At 44.3% G+C, this 23,737-nt stretch overlaps 2 protein-coding genes across 7 annotated transcripts in view; both read right to left on the reverse strand.

Annotated features, from left to right (window-relative positions):
• HS6ST2 (heparan sulfate 6-O-sulfotransferase 2) overlaps positions 1-23,737 on the reverse strand; it is a 280,230-nt gene that overhangs the window by 147,567 nt on the left and 108,926 nt on the right. The window lies entirely within an intron of this gene.
• LOC116583465 (cytochrome c oxidase subunit 7C, mitochondrial-like) lies at positions 487-690 on the reverse strand. The gene has a single exon (XM_032331543.1). The coding sequence runs from the start codon at positions 688-690 to the stop codon at positions 487-489; it is 204 nt and encodes a 67-aa protein (XP_032187434.1).

The raw sequence follows: 23,737 nt of genomic DNA on the forward strand, positions 1-23,737 counted from the left end.
ACCCTCTTCAAAGCAGATCTTATGCTAAGATACATTTAAGTGCAAAGACAGCGGAATGGTGACTACCACTTGTCATTATCTAAGCATTTTTGGTAATCTATTCAGGGAACCACATTAGGGAAATGGAGGGTTTTTGTTGTTGTTGTTGCTGTTGTTTTAAGGATTCATATAGTAAGTTTATTTATAAACATATCGGGTATATTGAATTCCAGAGTTAGATCCAGGGGCACCTGGGTGGCTCAGTGAGTTAAAGCCTCTGCCTTTGGCTCAGGTCATGATCCCAGGGTCCTGGGATCGAGCCCCGCATCTGGTTTTCTGCTCAGCAGGGAGCCTGCTTCCCTTCCCCTCTCTCTCTCTTTGCCGGCCTCTCTGCCTATTTGTGATCTCTGTCAAATAAATAAAAATTTTTAAAAAAGAGTTAGATCCATTTTTAAAAGAGACTGCACCTCTTAAAATGTTCCTTTTCACATCTGTTTTATGGATTAATTAAAACATCCTTCTTTTTTTAAGCTGTTGGTATCTTATTATTAAAAAAGGTGCAGCGAATCCAAATCCAAAGTACATAGTCACCATAATTAATAACCACCACTTGTTTTCCAGTGAAAATGGCCTGTTCTTCCCTGGGCCGTCCTCATAGTGGCTCCTACAGGGCACAAAGGTTGTGAACCTTGGGATGCTCTGTCCCAGCATGGCGCTAACTGGAAGTTCTGTGAAGGGCTGGAAGGTGCAGAGACCCAAGATGGAAGAAAGCAGGAAAAATGTTCTAAGTAGACCATGGTCTCTTATGACAAAAGCTTTTTTTTTTTTTTTAAGATTTTATTTATTTATTTGACAGACAGAGATCACAAGCAGGCAGAGAGGCAGGCAGAGAGAGAGGAGGAAGCAGGCTCCCCGCTGAGCAGAGAGCCCGATGTGGGACTCGATCCCAGGACCCTGAGATCATGACCTGAGCCGAAGGCAGCGGCTTAACCCACTGAGCCACCCAGGCGCCCTTATGACAAAAGCTTTTGTTTCCACCATCATTTTAAATACTTCATACCACCGTCAGTCTTTATTGAATAAATATTTTAGTTGAATTAAGGGCATTTTGGTTTTCCAGCATGGGCCTTTAGCAACTTATTCATAATTTCAACTGTAATATAATCTTCCTAGAAATATGTGTTCATTGATAAGATTTTAACAAAAGGTACTTATATTCATCAACGATGGTTAGGAATCACTATCCAATTTATAAGAATATTTTCTCTTACAGGTGTCCAAATACTATTTCCTCCCTTTGGACTGCTTGCCTTTCAAGTCAGAAACCAGAAGTAGCTTGGGGATCGAACAGCAAGAAAAGTCTTTCTTTTCCTTTCTTTAAGTACACAGGAAAAGGAGCTAGTGAGTGGAGTGCACAGCTCGATTCTCAAGTTTGTCATGCTAAACCAGGGTTAAAAATTCTACCCCCCCTTTCTTATGAAAGTTATAATTTCCTGTATGAATCATTAAAAAAAAGTTCTGTAGAAGCTTTCATTAATAAAATCTCTGCACTCTCGTGGAAGAAAAATCTCCAGGTTACTTAGATCTTACAAGGAAGTGACCTGATCTGGGCTTGGCAAGGCCCCAGGAAAACAGGAGAATGGGAATAACTGGGTGCCAATTGTGACAGGAGAGTGCCTACCCAAGTGGGAGCGGTGGTTCTATGTAGACACCACTTGAATCTCAAAGTCTTTGTCTCCCCTCTTCCACCACGGCATCCATTCTCTACCAGAGTGTTTTTTTGTTCTGGATAATAGAACTAAAGCTGGGGGAGAAGCAAGATGGACCATGAAGAACCAGGAGATCCTACAATCTAGCAATGGGGTCAGGAATCTGAACTGGGACTCCCAAGCTTCTGAATAGGGAGGGCACACAAAAACCACTGGAGAGAAACTTTTGTTGGTAACAGCTTTATGGAGATATGATACCACCTATATACCACACCATGCACCCATTCAAAGTGAACAAGCCAATGTTTTTAGTGTATTCACACAGTTGCACAACTATAGCCACAGTCAATTTTGGAACATTTTCAACACCCCAAAAGGAAACTACATCTTCTCTAGCTGATCAACCAATCTCCCTCCTTCCCCTATCATCCGGTAACTGCTGATTGGCTTCCTGTGTGCATGAATTTGCCTATTCTAGACATTTCATATACATGACATCATAGAATATGTGGGCTTTTGTGTCTGCCTTGTTTCCGGTATCATGTCTTCTAGGTTCATCCATGCTGTAGCATGGACCAGTCCTTCATTCTTTTTCTTACCGATGAATCATACACCATTGTGTGGAGGTGTGTACCTCGGTTGTTTATCCGCTCGTCAGCTGAAGAACTTTTGGGTTGTTTCCACCTTTGGGCTGATATTTGTTTTCATGGTATAGATACTGACTTCTCAATCAGGACCCAAAATCACGTCTACAACAACTCCAAGGGAATCCCTGTAAATCTCTAACTTAACTCTCTCCACATGCCCTATGCTAGATGTTGGTCTTCCAGGCAAGAATTGCACTTGACTGAGTATTCAGAGAGAGTTTGAGATTGAAATTGTGTGTGTATGTGTATGTGTGTGTGTGTGTGTGTGTGTGTGTGTGAGAGAGAAAGAGAGAGAGAGAGAGAGAGAGAGAAAGAGATGAGAGAGAGAGAGATGGGGGAGAGAGAGTTTCCTTCGATAACAGCCCCGTCTTCTTTCTTTATCTCGGCAGGTCTGCTAGGGAATTGATCAGAAGTTTCTGTTTAGTAGGAAAAGGATTTAACCTAAATATTTACATAGGGACATTTGGCTTGACTTCTATCTTGGTCCTCTTAGATTTTTTGACATATCGTACCCCAAAACATGGAATATACATGTTAAATCACACACCTTTAGAGTCAGCGTGAAAACGTTTGATGCTTGACAATTCAACTTTTCTCAGAGCAAGTCAGTATGTTGCCAACAGTATGCCAAGGAAGGGACCTGAGAGAAAGCTAGCAAAAAGCAATCTAAATCCGACTTTGTTCACGTTAACTTATTCCTTTTGGAATTTCAACTACTTAATTATAATCCTGGAATTGTGTTTGATTCATTTTTGACAAGACCATATGTGCCTGTGTTGCCAGATTCTAGTAAAATAGATATTCCGTGCCATGTTTCAACACTGTGCCATTTGTAAAATTAGCAATTTCAAGGAAGCAAAAGGCTACTTGCCATTTTGCTGGATCAGCACCTCATTTGATCTGCTTGCATATGCTGTGAGTAGAAGTAAAGAACGCACGATTTTGTCTCTAGATAAATAAATTTGAATGCAAAATAGATGCAAAACTGTGTCTTGAGAGACAGAGTTCATTTACATCTCAAACTAGCTCTCAGATCAGAAACGTGGCGCTTGGGCTTCCTTCTGCTCTGGAAATGTGCTTTAAAGATGAGGAAGCTTGCCCACCAAGGGAGGAAGGCAGCACCCACTGCCTCTCATTAAAAAGACAATGTCAGGGAGGACTGGGTGGCTCAATGGGTTAGGCATCCGCCTTCGGCTCAGGCCATAATCTTAAGGTCCTGGATAGAGCCCTACATAGACTCTTTGCTCAGTGGGGAGCATGCTTCTCCCTGTCTCCGTTTGCCTGCAGCTTCCCCTGCTAGTGCACTGCGCGCTCTCTCTCTCTTTCTCTCTCTCTCTCTGTGTGTGTCAAATAAATTAAAAAAATTTTTTTTAAATAAAGGACAATGTCGGGGCATCTGGGTGGCTCAGTGGGATAAGCCTCTAACTCCTGATTTAGGCTTAGGTCATGATCTCAAGCCCCACATCGGGATCCATGCTCAGTGCAGAGTCTGCTGGAGATTCTCTCTCTTTCCCTCTGCCCCTTCCCCCATCTCTCTCTCTCTCTCTCAAATAAATAAATAGCATCTTTAAAGGACAATGTCAGTTTTGTGACTATCCTTTCTTAAGCTTCTCATAATCCCCTATATTATGTGGAGCTTTAGGCTTTTGAAATACTTTGACACATATCTCCCCATTTAATCTTTACAATGATCCAGTAATGGGAACATAATGGGAAAGGATAATGATGTTCACCGTATAGATCCAAACGCTGCAGTTATGGGACTTGCCCACAGTCCCACACACCTCATAGATGGTGAAGCTGACCTTGCTGTCCCCTCTTCTGACACTTCGCCCATGATCCCTTCCACTGCCTCCGAAAGAAGTCTCAGTTGGCTATACCCTAAAACCCGGTAGGTGATGGACTTCAGAGAGGACAAAAGGAAAGGAAGCGACACTGGAAGAAATGGAAATCTGTCTTCAGCTCCCCCACCCTCGCTGGGACCATCCTGTCCTTCTATGCCACTGAGGCTGGGAGGAAGGGGATGCCGATGATGCCTCTCTGTGGGTGTGTCAAAGCCATCTCTTCTATTCTTCTTTCCTCTCCTTTACTGCACCACTGGGGACTGAAGCAGTGTGGACAGATTGAAAACTTTCCTGTGAAGGAGACCCATGTATTCCCATTGCCAGAGCTGCTTAGGCAGACCCAGCTGGCTGCAGAGAAGACACAGTAGAGGTGTGCCAAGCCCTGCCCTGGGAGAGGTTGTGATCCGTTGTCAAATTTACGAGTGCCTCCCTCTTCTTGTTGAACTTCCAAATAGTACAGAGCAAGGGCCTGGAAGTCAAGAGAGATGTGGAACTGAGTCTCAGCTCTGGGACTTCCTAGCCATGCAACCTCCATCAACTTAATGTCGAAGTTTCGATTTTCTCATCCAGGAGATGGGGATAATATCTCCCACCTCACACGATCCTTGTCAGAATGACGCGAAAGAAGGTAAGTAAAAGCCATTAGTGTGGTGCCGGGAATGTGGCACTTACTGACCCTTGGCAGATATTATTTTAAATAAACTTGCAATGCTCAATACTTCTTCGGCATGTTCCAGGGAAGGGTGGGGTGGGGTGGACAGACTTGGGTCAAGTGTGAGGTCCAGTACTGAGAATCCTCTCCAAGTTTCCCGTCTGCTAGGCAGATCCTGCCTGCCAACAGACCTGCAAATCACATCTAATTTGTTTCTGTTCTCCTTATGAAAGCTCGTTAACAATAAATATTTCCCATCCCACCTACTGAATTCCTCCTGCCACCTGGATACCATTTTCCCATTTTTAATGCCTGCTCTCCTTAATGGCACCATGACTTGGTCTAGGGTTTGCTTGAAGTACCCACCATATGTTTTCAGTAAAAGGCGAACGACAATGTGTCCCGATTGTGTTGAAAGTGGCAATCGCACATGGATTGGTAAGTTTCATGGGGAGTACCCTCTGCAGAACTTCCGTTTGTACTTCCGGTGCCCATCGCATAAAATGCAATGCTGAAGTTGGAACAGCAGTGCGGCTTTGAAATAAACAAAGGTCAATTCATGAAATAAGCCTTCCCTGAGACATCTTCTTCTGAAGCATCCAGCCAGATGGTCACGATTAAAGTCAATAGGCTTCCCATGACAAGCAGAGCACTGGACTCTGGCAACTGCCTGGAACCATTTGCTCCACGGATGGCAAGAAGGCTACAGATACCGGCCTGGCCCACAAAGCCAAGGCAACAGACTTATTCAGGTCCCGGCAAGGGAAAAGAGATGCAAGGACTCCTTGGAGTCAATAACATCCCATGTTTTCCGTGGGGGGGGTGAAGCTCTGGCAAGCCTTCTTATTCTTTGGCAGGCTACATTAAGGAACTGAGAGTTTCCCATAAACCCAAACTGCTAAAATCACAAAAAGGAGAGGAAACCACGGCAGAGGTGGGAATGGGGTGGGTTTGTAGCTAAACTGTATTATGTTCTTTGAGCCAGAAGACTTTAGGATGCCCTGAGTAGCCCACCTGCCTGTCCTTAAGGAGTGGATTCTGGGAAGGTAAATGCATCCTGACTGAAAGAGGATATAGGGCTGAATTCAAAAGAATAAAAGCAACTCCAGTTCCCAAAAGTCTGTGGTCCACCAATGCTACAAAGACACAAAAAGTCAATCTGTCTTGTCCTCCCTCCTTGATTGCCATGGGTACTGCGGGGACGCAGAGGACTATGCAATCGATGGAAAAAAGTAAGTTAAACTCAGAGCAAAGTCCAACGGATGGAAGTCGTAATACCAAGCTCCCCACCCCACCCTTCCGCTTTTTCCAAGTCAGAGGAAAACCGAAGCCTTCAGACTGCCTAACTGCGGACTGATTACCTTACCACCCTGTGGAAGGTGCTTGCCAAGAACACCAGCACCATTAGAATTCTGGGCTCCTTCCCCTGTCTGCAACTTGACAAGGAGAATGGAATTCCATCTAATAGCTTAACTGTGTAAAAGTACAGCCGTCATTCGTGAGACGCGAGTGAAAAATAGGCGTCTCTTCTTTTTCTCCAGTACGGCAGGGGAGTATGTTCACGTGTGTGTGCACAGGACCACACGTGTGCATGCGTTAAGAGAGGGTGGGGGATGGAACAAAAGAGGCAAGCCCTCATTCATTCCTCCAAAAGGCTGATCCCAGGGTTGCATTCTGGTCGGCCTTCTACAGGAAAGGGCCAGGAAGGGGAGGCCAGAGGGTTGGGAAAAGCAGACACTAGAAGCCCTATTCACGAAGGGAGGGCTGCTTTCCCTGCAGTTCATCCCCAAGGCTGGATGCTCCCGGGAAGTGAACTGAGATTCTCATCCACCACCCATTCTCCTGACCAGGAAACTGAGGTCTGGACAGAAACGGGGACCTGCTAGGGGGACTCAGCGGCAGAGTCAACAGGGACCTGTGCCTTCCTCTTTGCAAGTAACTGTTCCCCATGCCAGGCTGCCTCTCTGTAGTTTATGATTTTTAGCATTTTGCTTTCCTTTATGTTTTTGAAGATGCAGTTGTTTGTGTGTTACTGATTCAGGCTTTGCCTCACACTGATGTATTCTGGTATTGTCCAATCCATGCTACTTTATAAAAGGATCCCCTGAAGCATGTCAAAACATATAGTTAGTTATTTTAAAGGGAAAAATGGTTCAGTAAATCTCTACAGAATACATCATGTGAGTTAGCATAATAAAAAATTGATTGTGTTAAAATAAAATCGTTTTCGAAGACAAGCATTTGGCCGGAGGCTGAATGTCAAATCCAAGGTGGACAGGCCTCCAGATCTGCTAACAGGGCTGCCACTGTCCAGTCACTGCTCTGAGCACCCTCACCCCCAAAGCACTCAGGGAACAGAGCTGCAGATCTTCATGCTGGCACTTTTCCAAGGAATTTGTAATTCCTGGCTTACTTCTGTTATCCCCCAGCTGACTATGACCTCCTCAAGGATGAGAATTCCTTCGTCTTTATGCCCCCAACACTCTAGCAAGGGACCTGACTCAGGAAGCATTCAGTAAATGTTGGTTAAATAAATTATTAGAGCAGGGGCACAGGGTTGGCTCATTCGGTTAGGTGTCTGCCTTCAGCTCAGATCATGATCTTCGGGTCCTGGGATCAAGCCCAACATCAGGCTCCCTGCTCAGGTGGGGAGTCGCCTTTCCCTCTCCCTCTGCCTCTCCCTTCCCACTGGCTCATGCTCCTTCACTCTCTTTCTCTCCCTCTCTCTAATGAATAAATAAAATCTATAAATAAATAAATAAATATATAAATAAATGCTATTGCTCAACTTCTCTTGTGAAGACCTTAAAGGTTACGCTGATCTCCTTACCTGCCAGCAAAGGTTGAAATGAAAAGCGTAATAAAGATGAACGTAAGATGGGGCTTGAGAGAGAACCTATTCTCAAGAATCCAGAAGATGCCAGAATGGTGTTCCAGAACGTCTCACTGCTACCATCCCCTATGCCTGCCTCAACCTCCATGCCCCCAGCCTGCCTTGTGGTGCAGGAGAATTCCACCCCACCAGGGTCTGTGATCACGGGCTCCAGAGGAACTACACAGCCAGCCCCATCACCAGAAACATCCCAGTGCCACAGACAGAAGGGCCACAAGAACTCGGTTGCTTTCTGAATACTGTTCCTCCCTCCTGTGTCTGGTGTTTCGAAGGACAAACCCACAGAGAAGTGAACTCACGGGAAAAAAACCCAGCCTGTGGTTACCAACATTCTCCCATTTTCCCGCTCTGCCCCATTTGCAATGTACTCATTCTACCTCCCTTCCCTTGTGCTGGGTTCATCTGCTATTCTGATTAGTTTCACTGCCTTGAAAATTGAATATTGATTATGAGATAAAGTATCGAAAGAAATAGTAACATTTTTGAGTCGAAAAAGGGGCTCGTCTACCCTGTGACCCAGCGATTGCACTACTGGGTATATATCCTAAAGATACAAATGTGGTTTTCCGAAGGGGCATGTGCGCCCAAATGTTTATGGCAGCAAAGTGCACAATAGCCAAACTATGGAAAGAACCTAGATATTCATCAACAGATGAATGGATAAAGAAGAAGTGATACACACACACACACACACACACACACACACACACACACACACACAGTGGAATACTATGCAGCCATCAAAAAATGAAATCTTGCCATCTGCGACGACGTGGATGGAACTAGAGCGTATCATGCTTAGCGAAATAAGTCAATCGGAGAAAGACAGCTATCATACGATCTCCCTGATATGAGGAAGTGGAGATGCAATGTGGGGGGTTTGGGGGGTAGGAAACGAAAAAATGAAAGAAGATGGGATCGGGAGAGAGACAAACCATAAAAGACTCAATCTCAAAAAAGAGACTGAGGGTTGCTGGGGGGGAGGGGGGACAGGAAACGGTGGTTGGGATATGGACATTAGGGAGGGTATGTGCTATGATGAGTGCTGTAAAATGTGTAAACCTGGCGATTCACAGACCTGTACCCCTGGGGATAAAAATATGTTATATGTTGATTAAAAAAATAAATAAATAAAATGCAAAAGTAAAAAAAAGAAAGAAAAGAAAAAAGGGCTCATTGGAACTGTCCTCAGATGTATTACACAGTTAACTTCCAACAGCCCAAACCCCCAGGTAAGCAGGATTTTGGTGCCAAATGGCTGCTGTTTCCTTCCTCTCTTTGCCCAACATGGGAAGAGAGCTCAAGGCGGCCTCCTCTTCGGGCCCTCGTGGGCTGCAGACCTCCCCTCTCTCAGAGAACTTCTGCTGCCCACACTCAAGGGCACAGCATTTGGTAAGCTCTCAGCATGGTAGTTGGAAGGAAAACATTCAGCATGTGAACCCTCAAAGGATCGAAACAAAGGATGGTTCAGGGATGCCCTATGGAACCACCCTGGCAAGGGAGGAATCCAACTCTTTTTTTAATCAATACCTAAGGGATCCAATTAAACATGTGTCTTTTGTTTTTATTAATAACAAAAATGGTACATACATCAGAGAAATACGGGATGAGATGTTTTTCCTCTCTAGGGTAAATATTAATGCTAAGCTGAAAGGTAGATGGCGGAGCTTTTAGAGAGGCTTAAACGGTTTATAGATTTTAATTGCAACCTGTTCCGAACGAATACAATTAAACATTGTTTGTAATACAAAACACCTGCATAACACGTAATTAGAGAAATCTCTTTAATGGGGGCATGTGTGGAAGGCTGGAGACGATGATGAATAAAGCCATATGTGGTACCAGAAAACGATTGTGATGCTGCACGGCTAACGGAAAACTCGCTGAATGAGCAGACAAACCAAACCTCAGACACGGAGAAAGAATGACAGTCATTTATGTCATCTGCCTACTGCTTCTGTCTAAAGACCAGGAGGCACAATGATGGCAACATAGCTCACTAAGTTGGTGTCACACTACTCCTAGCTGTCTTCGATCTGAAGGGCAAAGCAGAAGCATCTTGTCTCTGTCCTCACACTTTGTGCTTCTGCAGTAAAGCTTCCTGCCTTCTCATTAGTTGCACAGATGAGGGGGACCCTGGGAAATAGTAACACCTCCCTGGGAAAAGAAACCTTCCTTCCGACATAAACTTTGCGAGTCGAAAAGCAGAGCAGACAAGCTGTTCCCTCTCTGAGAAGACTTGTTACTGAATTACTATCTCCAAGGACAGAGATAAGATGTGAAAAGTCACTCTGGGGGTTTCTGGGGGGCTCAGTCAGTTAAGTGTCTGCCTTCAGCTCAGGATATGATCCCGGGGTCCTGGGATCGAGTCCCACATCAGGCTCTCTGCTCAGCGGGACTCTCTGCTTCTCCCTCTCCCTCTGCCCTCTGCCTGAAGCTCTACCAGCTTGTGCGCTCTCTCTCGCTCTCTCTCTCTCTGTCAAATAAATAAATAAAATCTTTAAAAAAAAAAAAAGAAAAAGAAAAAGAAAAGTCACTCTGATGTTCCCAGGCCTAGGACACAGTGGATCACCAGGAAGACACCTTCAACTTGGCGCCCAGTGTTCTGCACACAAAAACACTAGACTGAGACATTTTGATGTCTCCAGGCCTAAGGAAGAGGGGCTCTGATCTACCAAGCAATGACAATGGCCAGAAGTAAACAGGACCAGATCAGGGAAGGGAGACGGGGGCTGGCACACTCTCCTTTCCATCTAGTCAATGCACCCAAGTTTGGGATCTCCCTAGAGGATACAGCCTTACTAATTAACCTAAACACCCCACCCCCATTCAGTCCTTCACCAGAACGTGGTCGAGTGGCCCTGCACACTGGAGCTGCATGGGAAGGAAGCCAGGTGAAAGGGACGTTCAGAGGGAGCCAGGCTGCCTGCCCTGCCCACTTACAGTCTCTCCATTTCCTCCGAGGCCCAAGTCTCTCTCTACTTGATTAGTGAAGCCATCAGCTTCTCCCTTAAGTCTTGCCTTCTCTGGCCCCTACAAGCTAGAGCTTCCTTTTTGGTTTTCCTGGTCTCCCAGGAAATTATTCCCTTTCACCTGCACTCTTGGTTTCCTGCTCTAGCTCCGGGTCTCCAGTCCAGCCGGGTCTGCAAGACACTTACTGCCCAATGGAGAGCCCTCCAAACAAATCTCCCCACAGAAGTTTCCAAACGTGGTGCAAAGAATGGGGGAAGAAGTCAGGCAGCTTTGACTTAGAATTTCAATAATTCCTTAGAATTATCAGTTGGTGTCCTGGACAAGTGAATCCCTGAGCCTCAGTTTCCCCATCTGTAACATGTGCCTAAAAAGAGGAGTGTACCTCACAGAACTACCAGTGGCATTAAATGAGGTCACATTAGTAAACACTTCAACAATGCCTGACACAACACAAGCACCTGGAAAACAGGAGATTTTCTTCATCAGCAGGCATGACTCTTAACACAGGCTCCCTTCCGAGAAGAGAAAACCTCCGAGCACAAGGCTCTTGCTGGCCAACAGTATAACTGCCACAGCAGAATGCAAAACTCCAAGCCATTATTTTTAATTCTTAAATCAAAACTATATTGAGAATTTATACATGAAAATCAATGGCAAACTCAAATAATTGGCTTTATTTACACCTTTGATCCTCTGCCTGTTATAAAAGTGTGAGTTCAGTGAACAAACATGGTTAAAGGACTAGTGACAGTTGGTTTTCTTACTCGGCCTTCTTCCCTGAGCTCAGGAGGCTCAACAGTTCTGTGGGTGTTGCCAACATTCTGGCCCAGCCACAGACTTACAATGGGCCGGGGTCAACTGTGTCCACTCCCACCACCCATTGCTCAGAACTCTGTACTGAGCAGGTGCAGATCCCTGAAAACCGACCACCACCTGGTCCAAAGGAAACACATGCCCTGGAGGCTGGAAGCCCAAGAGCTTTTCTTGGCCTCATCCTGGGGGAAGAGGTCAAAGCCCCTGAGTCATTATACTTCATGGTGTTGACATCTCTAGCTGTGCCCACTGCTGTTCTCCTGCCTAAACCATTCACAAGACAGAGTCATCAGCTCTGCTGTTCAAACGGAGTGGTAGTTTGGGCATTCAAGTTGATTACTTTATTGTTTTCAAAACTTTGTATTTGCATATAGTTGACACACAACGTTATGTTAGTTTCAGGTGTACAACATAGTGATTGAAAATCTCTATGTATTATGCTGTGCTCACCACAAGTGTAGCTACCGTGTATCCCCACACAAATCCGTTACAACACCATTGACTATATTCCCTATGCTGTGCTTTTTATCCCTGAGACTTACTCATTCTATAACTGGAAGCCTATAACTCCCACTCTCCTTCACCCATTTTGCCCATCCTCCCTTCCCTCTGGCAACCATCAGTCTTCTCTCTGTACTGTGTTATTATTTGTTTATTAATTTGTTTTGTTCTTTGGTTACACACATGAATGAAATCATATAGCATTTGTCTGTCTCTGAATGATTTATTTCACTTAGCATTATATCTTCTAGGTCCAACCATGTTGTTGCAAATCGCAAGATTTCATTCTTTTTATGGCTGAGTGATATTCCATTACACACACACGCACACACCACATTTTCCTTATTCATTTATCTCTTATTGGACGTTTAGATCATTTCTATATCTTGGCTATCATAACTAATGCTACAATAAATATAGGGGTACATGTATCTTTTCAAGTTAGCGTTTTGTTTTCTTTCAGTAAATACCCAATAGTGAAATTACTGGGTCTTATGGTATTTCTATTTCTTTTTTTTTTTAAGGATGAGTATTTTTTTTAAAAGATTTTATTTATTTATTTGACAGACCGAGATCACAAGTAGGCAGAGAGGCAGGCAGAGAAAGAGAGGAGGAAGCAGGCTCCTGCTGAGCAGAGAGCGGGATGTGGGCCTCGATCCCAGGACCCTGGGATCATGACCTGAGCCGAACGCAGAAGCTTTAACCCACTGAGCCACCCAGGTGCCCCTATTTCTTTTTTTAATAGCTTTTTTTTCCAAGAGAGATAGAGAGAGAGAGAGAGAATGCACATGAATAGGCAGGGTGGGGTAGGAGGGGCAGAAGAAGAGGCAGAGAGAGAATCTAAAGCAGGCTCCATGCTCGGCGTGGAGCCCAATGTGGGGCTTGAACTCATTACCCTGAGATCACGACTTTAACCAAAATCAAGAGTCAGACACTCAACCGACTGAGCCACCCAGGCACCCCCGCTGTTTCTAATTTTTGGAGGAATTGCTGTACTGTTGTCCACAATAGCCAATCTAAAATTTGATTCCCCCATAAAGCAGCTTGTTGAGTAGTCAGATTTCCACTCCGTATCCAAGCCTCATCAAAGTGGAAGTCCACCAGTAGAGTGTATAAAGAGGAAGCACTGGTGTGTACATAGCTAGTGACGGTGACAGATGTTGACTGTGCCTCCCTGGAGACAGCAGAAGGGGAAGGAGGGCTAGAGGGCAAAGGGGGCCAGGCCCAGTTCTATATGGAAGATTCTGGTATAAATCCTCAGACTGTAAGGTAAGACTACTCAATGGATTCTGTATCTAACAAACTTGAAAGTCAATTCCATATACATGTGGCCACCTTTCAGCTTGGCCTGTTGGCTAAACACAGAATCATGGGGTACACCAAAAGAACATCAAATGTTAAAAAATACATCTCCCCTCTCACCAGTCCTATAAGTATAAAAGCAAGAGGTGGGGAGGAGTAGGAGGTTCTGAGATCCTTTCAGAAAGATCTAGTCCAATACCTCTTCTCATTGCTTCATTGCCTTCCTCCTTCTCCTTGGGGCAGGCCATTATCTCACCCCCACCCTCAACACACCTGCAGCTTCACAGCCTAGGATCCCTCCCTGACAGAGACACTCAGATTGGTATGCCTGCACGGCTCAGTGAAACACGTATCTTTCCCCCTAGGAGACTAAACTTCCAGATCTTGCCCTCACCTTTCCCCAGCCCCGTGCCTACCTCACCCCTACTGGAAAAGAATTTCATTAAGGCCACGGGCCAGGATGAGGGAAAGGCAGAGGAAATGCCCCAAACTGGCAACATTTCTATCCCCACCCCCACAATTCAAAACTGGGCATTATGTTTATGTGTCTCTATAACTGCACATTTTGTAAAGCATATGAAATTTAATATCTTACAGGTATTCAAATCTAGTTCCAATACACAAACACCCATTAAAGGCCATCCTGGTCGAACAGGCTGAATGGACTAGGACTTGTTCATTATACAGTATTTTGCCTTCAAACAGGATATTATATCTACATCAGCAAAGCAATATTAATATGAATATCATCTCTGTAGATCTCCAAGGCTCCTTCCACCCTGGATATTCTAAGATTTTCCATTTCTCTATAGAAATTGCCCTTTTTTGGGGAGATTAGGGTGTTAAGGTGATATTTGCTGAGATGAGACTTTGCCACATTCAGAACCAACGCCTCGGAATTACAGTACATCTAATAAGAGCAATTTAATCCATTTTACAAAGAGAAACTAATCACCCATTCTTGCCTCCTTGCCAAGAAGGTTCTGATGGAAGAAAGAAATACAATAGAACATGTAAATGCATTTAACCCACGGTACCACTACTTTTAAATCCTTCCTGATCCCTCAAAGACACAAAGTGAACCCTTAGTTTAAAATGCCGCAACAGCCTCATCTCATTTGTCCTGTGGGGAACCTATATAATTTCCTCCCTTGTAAATTACTCTGCACACACAAACACACACAGAGTTTGGGGATATAAGCGGTGAGAATCAGCACATTATACCCAAATTATCCATACCTCTGGTGATCCAGACAGGCAGCTAAATGATTTAGAGCAGAGACTGGCAAGTAGTAAATATCAGAACTTTCAAGGCTATATGATCACTGTTGCAAGTACTGAACTCTTCTTTTGTAGAGCGAAAGCAGCCTTAGACAACATGGCGCTGAACACGCATGGTTGGGTTCCAGTAACAGTTGATTGATGGACCCAGAAATATGAATTTCATATCATTTCTCCATGCCACCAACAGTACTCTTCATTTCTTTCAACCATTTAAAAATGTGAAAATCATTGTTAGCTCACAGGCAGGCTGGATTTGGTTGCTGCCCCCTATCCTAGAGGAACAGTATGTCCTAGCATCCTGTACTATTCCTAATTGAGCAAGTCAAGGAAATAACTATCATTATGATGACAGCTGAGTCCAAGGATTATGCACTACTCTTTAAATAGAGTCTGTTACTAAATCCTCACAACTAACCTATGTTGTTTGGACTGCTCATGTCCCCATGTGTAAAACAGGGAAACAGACCCAAGATGGGCAAAATGACTTCCCCCAAGGCTGCACAGCTACTAAGAAGCAGAGCATGGACGGGAACCACATCTGATTGACTGCAAGGCCCACGCTGCTGACTACCACCAAGTGTTCTCTAGAACGGAACTTCCAGCTTCAAACGAGTTCGACTACCCCCAGGAGTATGAACTCCTGTCCCAGGAAGAAGTAAATACAATGGTCCCAAATGCAAATACTATCAAGAACATGAACTGGTGGGCCTGAGGAAGTCATGATTCAGTTAAAGTCTAAGGAGTTGAAATTTGCTTTTCTGTGAGTTTTCAAGCAAGCATTTAAAATGTTTGGTTCTTGGGGCGCCTGGGGGGCTCTGTTGGTAAAGCGTCCAACTCTTGATTTCAGCTCAGGTCATGATCTCAGGGTCATGAAATCAAGCCCCAAGCTGGCCTCTGTGCTCCGCATGGAGACGGCTTGAGATGCTCCCTCTCTCCTTCTCTCTCTGCTCCGCCTCACTCCATCTCTTCCTCTCTTAAAAAAAAATTAAAAGCAAATAAAAAATAAAGTGCTTGACTCTTTTCATAGCTGACTGAGATAAAATAATCAAGGCAGGCTAAAGAGAAAAGGATGGCTCATGCTTCCAGATACTCATGTATCTCTTTACTCAATTTTGGTAGCTCTTTATCGAGTTCACGTCAGAGCAGGTAAAACTGTGGAATGTGGCAAAATTGAAAATGTTAACACCCTAAAAGACACAAAATGATTCAAGAAACATGGGCGCCTGGGTGGCTCAGTGGGTTAAGCCGCTGCCTTCTGCTCAGGTCATGATCTCAGGGTCCTGGGATCGAGTCCCGCATCGGGCTCTCTGCTTAGCAGGGAGCCTGCTTCCCTCTCTCTCTCTCTGCCTGCCTCTCCATCTACTTGTGATTTCCCTCTGTCAAATAAATAAATAAAATCTTAAAAAAAAAAAAAAAAAAAAAAAAAAAAAAAAGAAACAGCCGATAGATCCTTTGCTGTGAGGAGCAAGCACACTGGGAATAGAAAAGTCATGAAGCACGATTTTGGCTGAAATCCAGGCAGAACCCAAAGAACACTAAGAAAGTGACTCAAGACACAGGGTTCCAAGCATCAGAGCGAAACAGCACTAGCACTAAAAGGCTCACAGGAAGGTAATGTCATGGCAGAGACTGCCTTTGCTTGCACTCCAAGAAGGCTGGAAGAAACTCAGCGTAGTGTATGGCCATTTGTTCCCAGAGGGAAGGTTCCTGAATCCTCTTATGCAAGCATACTTGAGACCCCTAACCTATAAGACACTTGAAGCTTGGCTGGCTTGGTGCATTCACTTTTAGTATGGAAGCATCCCTACAGCCCTTCTGGAAATCTTACCCTTATGACAGAGAATGGCTTTACCTAAATCCTTGACTCAGGAGATCAGGCAAGTGAATTAAAATCACTATGTGAATAAGACACAGGATGAACAAAAATAAAAAAAAATACACAAAATGGGAGATGTTCCATTCAAACCCCCAACTAATCTCCAAAAACCTCTTTCACAAGTCACACATTTCCAAATGTCACACTCCGCACATAAATAAACATGCCTTTCTTCCAGACAGGGGGAGAAAGTGTCCAGTTTGTTTTGATATTTTAAAACATTCTGGTGATAGAAGTGATACCTGTAATGGAAAATTATGGGGCAAAGGAGATTCTTATCTTGCAACTCTACAGCTGTTCATGTCCAGATCCCACATGACTGGGAGGGCGTTACTCAGTCGCTCCACTTCCCAGAACTCAGAACTCCATTTTCTTCAAAATCCCAGCACTAGGAAAGCCTACATTGTCAAAGACACTGAAGCAAGAAAGCCTTCTGGAAGCAACTGATACTTTACAGCTCAGGACTCCAAGATCCATAGTTGCTTTAGGGGTCAAGGGCCAACTTCTATCCCTGAGAATAAGGAAGCTGACAATATAGTATTAATTTAAATCTGGCTGCCCAGGGGAAAAGTCCTCAAAATACAAACTTGAGGAAATGAAAGCTAAAGAGCTAAGAGATGTTAAATGACTAACCCCAATCCCATATGAAGGGAGCTGGCCCAGCCACAGTCCTCAGATCAGTGTGCTGGCCCAGAGCCTACCCTGTAGTGACTGTGCTGGGGCGAGGGTAGAGGATGAAAATCACACCACAAGACAAGAACCACACCTCCAGACAAGACTGAATTGGTGGCAGCAGTCCCTACTCAGGGATTTCACAAATGTGGAAAGTGGGGTCTCTCACGCATCCCATGCAGGAAATGGAAGGTGGGAACCCAGGCATCTGATTTTAAACAAACTCTGTAAGTGATTCTCATTCACATGGCTCAGGGACCACACCATAAGGAACACTCTTCAGCCTCCTCATTCAAAATCTCAGACAGTGGATCCCAGGAATCTGCAGATATTTGTTCAACACTTACATTCAGCCCTCAATATAAGGCAGGCACTGTGGTTGGCATCACGGAGCCAACACTATCCCGGTTCCCGCCTTGCTGAGCTCACCCGTGACCTGCATGAGGGCGGCCATCTTAAGTATATCTCTAATTCCCCATTTTGACTAAGGGTCTGAGGAACAAAAACCTCCCACAACTGGCTAAATAATGGAGTTTCTTCTTACAATTTCCCTTCTTTCCTGTACATGTTCTCATTGCTTGGATTACTATTCTAAGAAAGGTCTCGTCCAAGCAACAGTCTCAACTTTATGATCCTATCACATGCCCCATAAACCACCTCGATGCTTCATTTCCATTATACGAGCTTCTCTGGGACAGAAATACATATTATAACAAGCAACACAAAACAAACCAACAATGCCTTCCTGACCTGCATGAAAAAATAATACCTTATCAGCTTTAATCCAACTGCATTATTCTTTGTAAAAAGTAAATGACTGTATGAGATTGTCTGAAACACAGAGCTTTAGTTAAGCTTCTGCCTCCAAGAGACCAAGCAGCCTGAATCATAAGCTGGAACTAAGGAAAGGGATATTTGTTCCCCAACTTGCAACCCCCTTTTATGATTGCAGTTGCAATTTTGGTGCCAAGAGACACTAGACAACATTTGTGAAAATGTTGTCCATGGATCACCCACATAAAAATCACTCTGGGAAGCTTGTTAAATGTGAAAGTTCCCAGGCTTTACTTAAGCATTCTGTAATAGATTAACTGCATTAGTATCCACAGTTAATGGCCTCTTTATAGCCTTGCCCTTTGCCCTGTAACTCTGTAGACCCCTCCCACTCTGAATGTGAACTATGCCATATGACTTGCTTTGGCCAATGGGATGTTAGCAAATGCGAAGCCAACAGAGGCTTGAAAAGCTTATATGCATTTTCACTAGCTATCTTATATAATTGATTTGCTTGCTTAAACCTGGTCACATCATAAGAACAAGCCTGGGTTAATGTTCTCAAGGATGAGATGCCCCATAGGGTAGATACAAGTCATCCCAGATGAGGCCATTTGAGAAAAGCCAACACTTAGCTGACCCAACAGCTGACTTGCAGCTGTGATCAGCCAAGCCTGGCCCAGATTAACCAGACCATCCTGCCAACTTTCTCACCAGAAGTGCCCAAGGGTTCCAATCTCTCCACATCCTCACCAACACTTGTTATTTTCAAGATTTTTTTGGTTCGTTTTTTGGTTTGGGTTTGGGTTTGGGTTTGGGTTTGGTTTTGGTTTTGGTTTTGCCATCCTTATGGGTGTGAAGTGTGGTTTTGATGGGCATTTCCCTAATAATTAATGATGTTGAGCATTTTTTCACATGTTCACTGGTCATCTGTATATCTTTTCAAGGAGAAGGATGTATGTGGGTCTTTTACCCATTTTTTAAAGAGATTTTATTTATTTATTTGATAGAAAAAGATCACAAGTAGGCAGAGAGGCAGGCAGAGAGAGTGGGGGAAGCAGGCTCCCTGCTGAGCAGAGAGCCTGACGTGGAGCTCGATCCCAGGACCCTGGGATCATGACCTGAGCCAAAGGCAGAGGCTTTAACCAACACTGAACCACCCAGGTGCCCCTCTTTTACCCAGTTTTTTAGAAAGATTTTATTTATTTATTTGACAGAAAAAGATCACAAGTAGGCAAAGAGGCAAGCAGAGAGAGAGAGAGAGAGGGAAGCAGGCTCCCTGCTGAGCAGAGAGCCTGATGCAGGACTCGATCCCGGGACCCTGAGATCATGACCTGAGCCGAAGGCAGTGGTTTAACCCACTGAGCCACCCAGACGCCCTTGCCCATTTTTAATCATGTTGTTTTTTGTTTCCATAGGACTTTATATGGAACAAATGGAGCAAGGTTTCTTAGACAAAAAGAGATTCTAAATTAAAAAGGTAACTAATCATGAATGCCTCACACATTTTTTTCTGTTGAAAAAAAAAAAAGCCCAACTTTATCAGCACTCTGCGCATTCTTTCCTCCTAACTCCATTTCAGAGGAAGGGCTCAAGTCCACAGCTAACGTTCTCTCTGCATACTGCCTTCCATTCTTTCCTGCTTCCTCCAAAATCTTTATCAGTTATCCTCTGCTCTCTCCCCATTTATTAGCTACCTCCTTAGTGACTCGTTTCTCTCAAAATATGTGCTCAAATTTCTCCATCCTACTGAAAATTTCCTGCCATCACTCTCTACACACTCAGTGTTTCCAGGTAACCACTTCAATTCAGTTTTCAAACTGCTGCCACATGATTTCTGCCCCTAATAGTCTACTTGACCTGCTTCATTTTCCTCAATAACCTCTTCAATCGCTAAATGGAAGGCACATTTTTCAGTCTATCTGACCTGGCCATTCCGGAGCACCTGACAATGCCAACCACCTCTTCCTTATTGAAATTCTCTTCCCCCGTGATTGTGATGACCTCTCTCACTCACTCCTGGTCCTCTTCAACTGCTTCCACTGAGTTCTGCTTATTTGCTGTATTTCTTCTGCCCAGAGTACATGTGTAGATATTCCCCAAGGCTCGGTCTTTGTTCTCCCTCAAGCTTCAGACCCACATATCTACCTGCTTCCTGGACATAGACTGGGAAGACTCTGAGAAAACCAAACTGTAACAAAACTGAACTCACTTCCTTCTCTAAATCCATGCCTCTGCCTAGGCTTCCTATCTCACTGAAGAACAGCGATGAGATCCACCATATCATACCAGATGGAAAACCATGGCTTCATGGTTGACTCTCCCTCACCCTTGCACCTGACCACATCCGACTGGTCATATGTCCTGGCAAGCCAGCCTCTCTCTCACACATGCCTCCTCCTCTCCATTACAATGGCCCTAGTTCAAGTCCCCCCTCTACCTTTTACCTATTGCAACAGTTTCACTACTGATTATTTTTAGTCTCTGATCTCTCCTCCCTTTAAGCAATCGTCTATATTATCACCAGCAAAAGCAGTAAATAAATGAATAAGCGAATAAATAAGCTACAATGGAAAACGTGTTTCCTCCATATTCAAAAACCTTTGAAGCTCCCATTTTCCATAGTGTCCAACTGGTATGCAAGTCCGAAGGTTGATGTGGTATGCGGAAAGAGCCTGGGCATCAGGGTCGGAGAGTGATCTCAGTGTGAATCAGGATTCTGCCACTTGCTAAGTGTGATACTGATAGGTTTACTCTGCTTCTCTGTACCTGCTTCCTTGGGCTGATTGCAAGAACCAAATGAATTCCCGTATACATCTTCAGTACCCAGTACCTTCAAAGAGCCCAGTATACAGTAAGCGCACATAAATATCACCTTTCTTCCCCCTTCCTACCGAGTACATTCCCAATCTCCATTACCCCCTAGGAACTCTCCCCAAACCATGCTCCAGACACACACAACATTCATCTTTTCCCCAATCACGACAAATACTTTCTTTCCTCTGCTTCTGCTATGTATTACCCTAGCCTGGAACAACTTCCGTCATTCCGTTCAGCCTGATTTCAAAACCCGTATCAAATGTCACTGCCCTCTTGAAGCCTTTCCAACACCCTTGATTCTTCCTGTATATTTCATTTGGAGCAGTTCCTGTTGCTTGTTTTGCCTGATGGCTCCTTAGATCTGTTCACCTGCCATAACTGTTCCATTGACTATGAACGTCTTAAGTGCACAGACTCTTTCTTAAACATATTTCTATTATTTATTTTTTAGAAGATTTATTTATTCATTTGAAAGAGAGTGTGTGGGGAGGGAGAGGCAGAGGGAAAGGGAGAAGAAGAGAATCTAAAGTAGATTCCCTGCTGAGCAACAAGCCCTAGGCAGGTCTCGATCCCATGATCCTGAGATCGTGACCTGAGCCAAAACCAAGGGTCGGACGCTTAACCGAATGAGCTATCCAGGTGCCCCTTAAACACATTTTAATACCTAGCACCTAACATTCAAAAACACTTAGAACAAACTGTTATTTTCAAGTTGGAACACAGTGAAGAGAAATTACCTATGAGGACAGTCAGAACCCAAAGAACAAATATTAAAGCACATTTTAGAATCTAATGAAATACGTGTTTTCATATTGAGTAACTAAGTAATAAAATAATCATAACAGCCACTTGTATAGTTCTGTTGTAAACACCACTCAAAGTATTGTACATGCATTAGCTCACCTATTCTTCACAGCAGACCTGGAAGTGGGGTAAAATTATCATTTCGGTTCCACAAAAGAGGAAACCGAGGCTCAGATATATTAATTAACTTGCCTGAGGTAACACAGCCTATAAAAAGCAGAGCTGAGATTCCAAGCCGGGAGTCTGGTCCTAGAATTCGTGCTCTTAAATGGCCACAATGCTCCAAAACATCACATTGCAATCCACGTTGAAGCTCGCTAAGATGGCAGAACACATGGATATTAACCTTGGCCCTATTAGTTATGTGTCTTTGGGTAAATCCCTTTTCCTCTCTGAGCCACAATTTCCCCATATGTCAAATGAGAAGATCATATCCAACAAGCTGCTTGGTCCCCCTCAGCGTCAACATTCTAGGACACTCTGAACAGCATGCACGTACTTCCCAGTTCGTCGCAGGCACGCTGGCACCTTCTAGAAGTGTGCTCTACATAGTAATTTAAATAACCCTCTTGCCACCTTCCTTTTTTCTTGTCAGAGACTTATCAAAGTTGTTCTTTGCACAATTGTTACCTCTCGTATTAGTGGGGGCTCAATTACAGAGATTTAACTCTATTTCTGATCACAGTGCTCCCTGTTATGCTGCCCATACATAATATTAAACTAGTGCCCAAGATTCAAAGGTTAGTGACTGCTTTGAATTCTTTGAGTGAGTGCCCTAACAGGAAAAGAGGGTGTCACTGCTGTCATTAGTACTTGGGTACAAAATTAGTTATTTGAACCAAATGAGTAGGGAGTCCTTGTCAGCACTGTTTTCCACCTCAAAGGAGATCAGCAAAGCCTATTAGTTACTGGGAAAATAGTCTGTGGTTTGTGCAAGTCTTCACCAGACAGCGGTTTTCTTAAAATATTTGCTGCCTTATAATTAGCTTATGTATCTGATTAATTTTGGAGGAAAAATACTTCAACTTGGAGACCAACTATTAAGCCACTGTAGTTGAGAAAACCCAACTCCAAGGCCAGTAACCTTGGTGTTCATTGCCAACAAAGAGTCATGAAGCTTCCAGGCCCTGGGAAGTCCCGCCACCAGCTGGGTTCTATACCTTAATACAAAGAGGCCCATCAGGCTGGGAGGCAGGCAACAGAAGCAGCTTGGACTCGGGGCTTTAATCGGTGGTGATCAGAGAACAAAATGAAAAGTAAAACAAGATCACAGCAGGCCAAATTAGGGGAACAGTGGAGACCACAAAGTTAAAACTTGGAACGTGTAATCAAGGTGATTAAAAACTCAAGCCACTCCACCTTGTTACTCCCTAGCCTGCCAGCTTGCTGTGCCTACTCCACAATCACAGTCAATCGTTCTGATAGCTCAGAATGCTTCATTCTAGAAACTCATCTATAGTCCCACTTGTCTTCGAGCAGTGGAACAGGATTTGTGTCTCTGTCCGCCCTTCCATCAGTAAGGCTGACATGCCACACAGGGACCTAGATTTGAGTCATGCCAGTGTGCAAATGGTGTGCGTGCATTCTGCTTGCTCACCGGCAAGTAAGGGGCAGAGGAGATATTGTTGAGTGACCAGGACACGAAATATCACACAGAGGCACAGAATGTGCAAAGTCACCTTCCCCAGCCTTGGAGGTCGCTTACAACAACTCTGAACAGCCTAGTCAGCCTACTGGAGGAAGAATGAGCTTGGGATCATGCAACCGCCTTTCAGGGAGCCCTGATTAAAAGCAAAGAGCCTCAGGGCACCTAGTTGGCTCAGCTGGTTGATTTCAGCTCAAGTTGTGATCTCAGCTCAAGCTGTGATCTCAGGATAGTGGGATCAAGCCCTGTTTTGGGCTCCACATTGGGTGTGGAACCTGCTTGGGATTCTCTCTCTCTCTCTCTCTGCCCCTCCCCGTGCTCACTCTCTCTCCCTCTCTCTTTAAAAAAAAAAGCAAAGAGCCTATGTTTTGCCAAGCCATCCATCTTGAAAAACTCTGGTAAGTTCTCTTTTGACTATGTGGGTTCTCTCTGTTCATCCACTCAGGATATACGGAGTCCATACCACGGGTCTCAGACCTTTAGCACAGTTACTCATGCAAACTCTACACAGAGTCGGCAGTCTGCCAATCAACTCAATTCAACAAATAC

The sequence above is a fragment of the Mustela erminea genome, chromosome X (genome assembly GCF_009829155.1).
Source record: "Mustela erminea isolate mMusErm1 chromosome X, mMusErm1.Pri, whole genome shotgun sequence".
Taxonomy (NCBI): domain Eukaryota; kingdom Metazoa; phylum Chordata; class Mammalia; order Carnivora; family Mustelidae; genus Mustela; species Mustela erminea.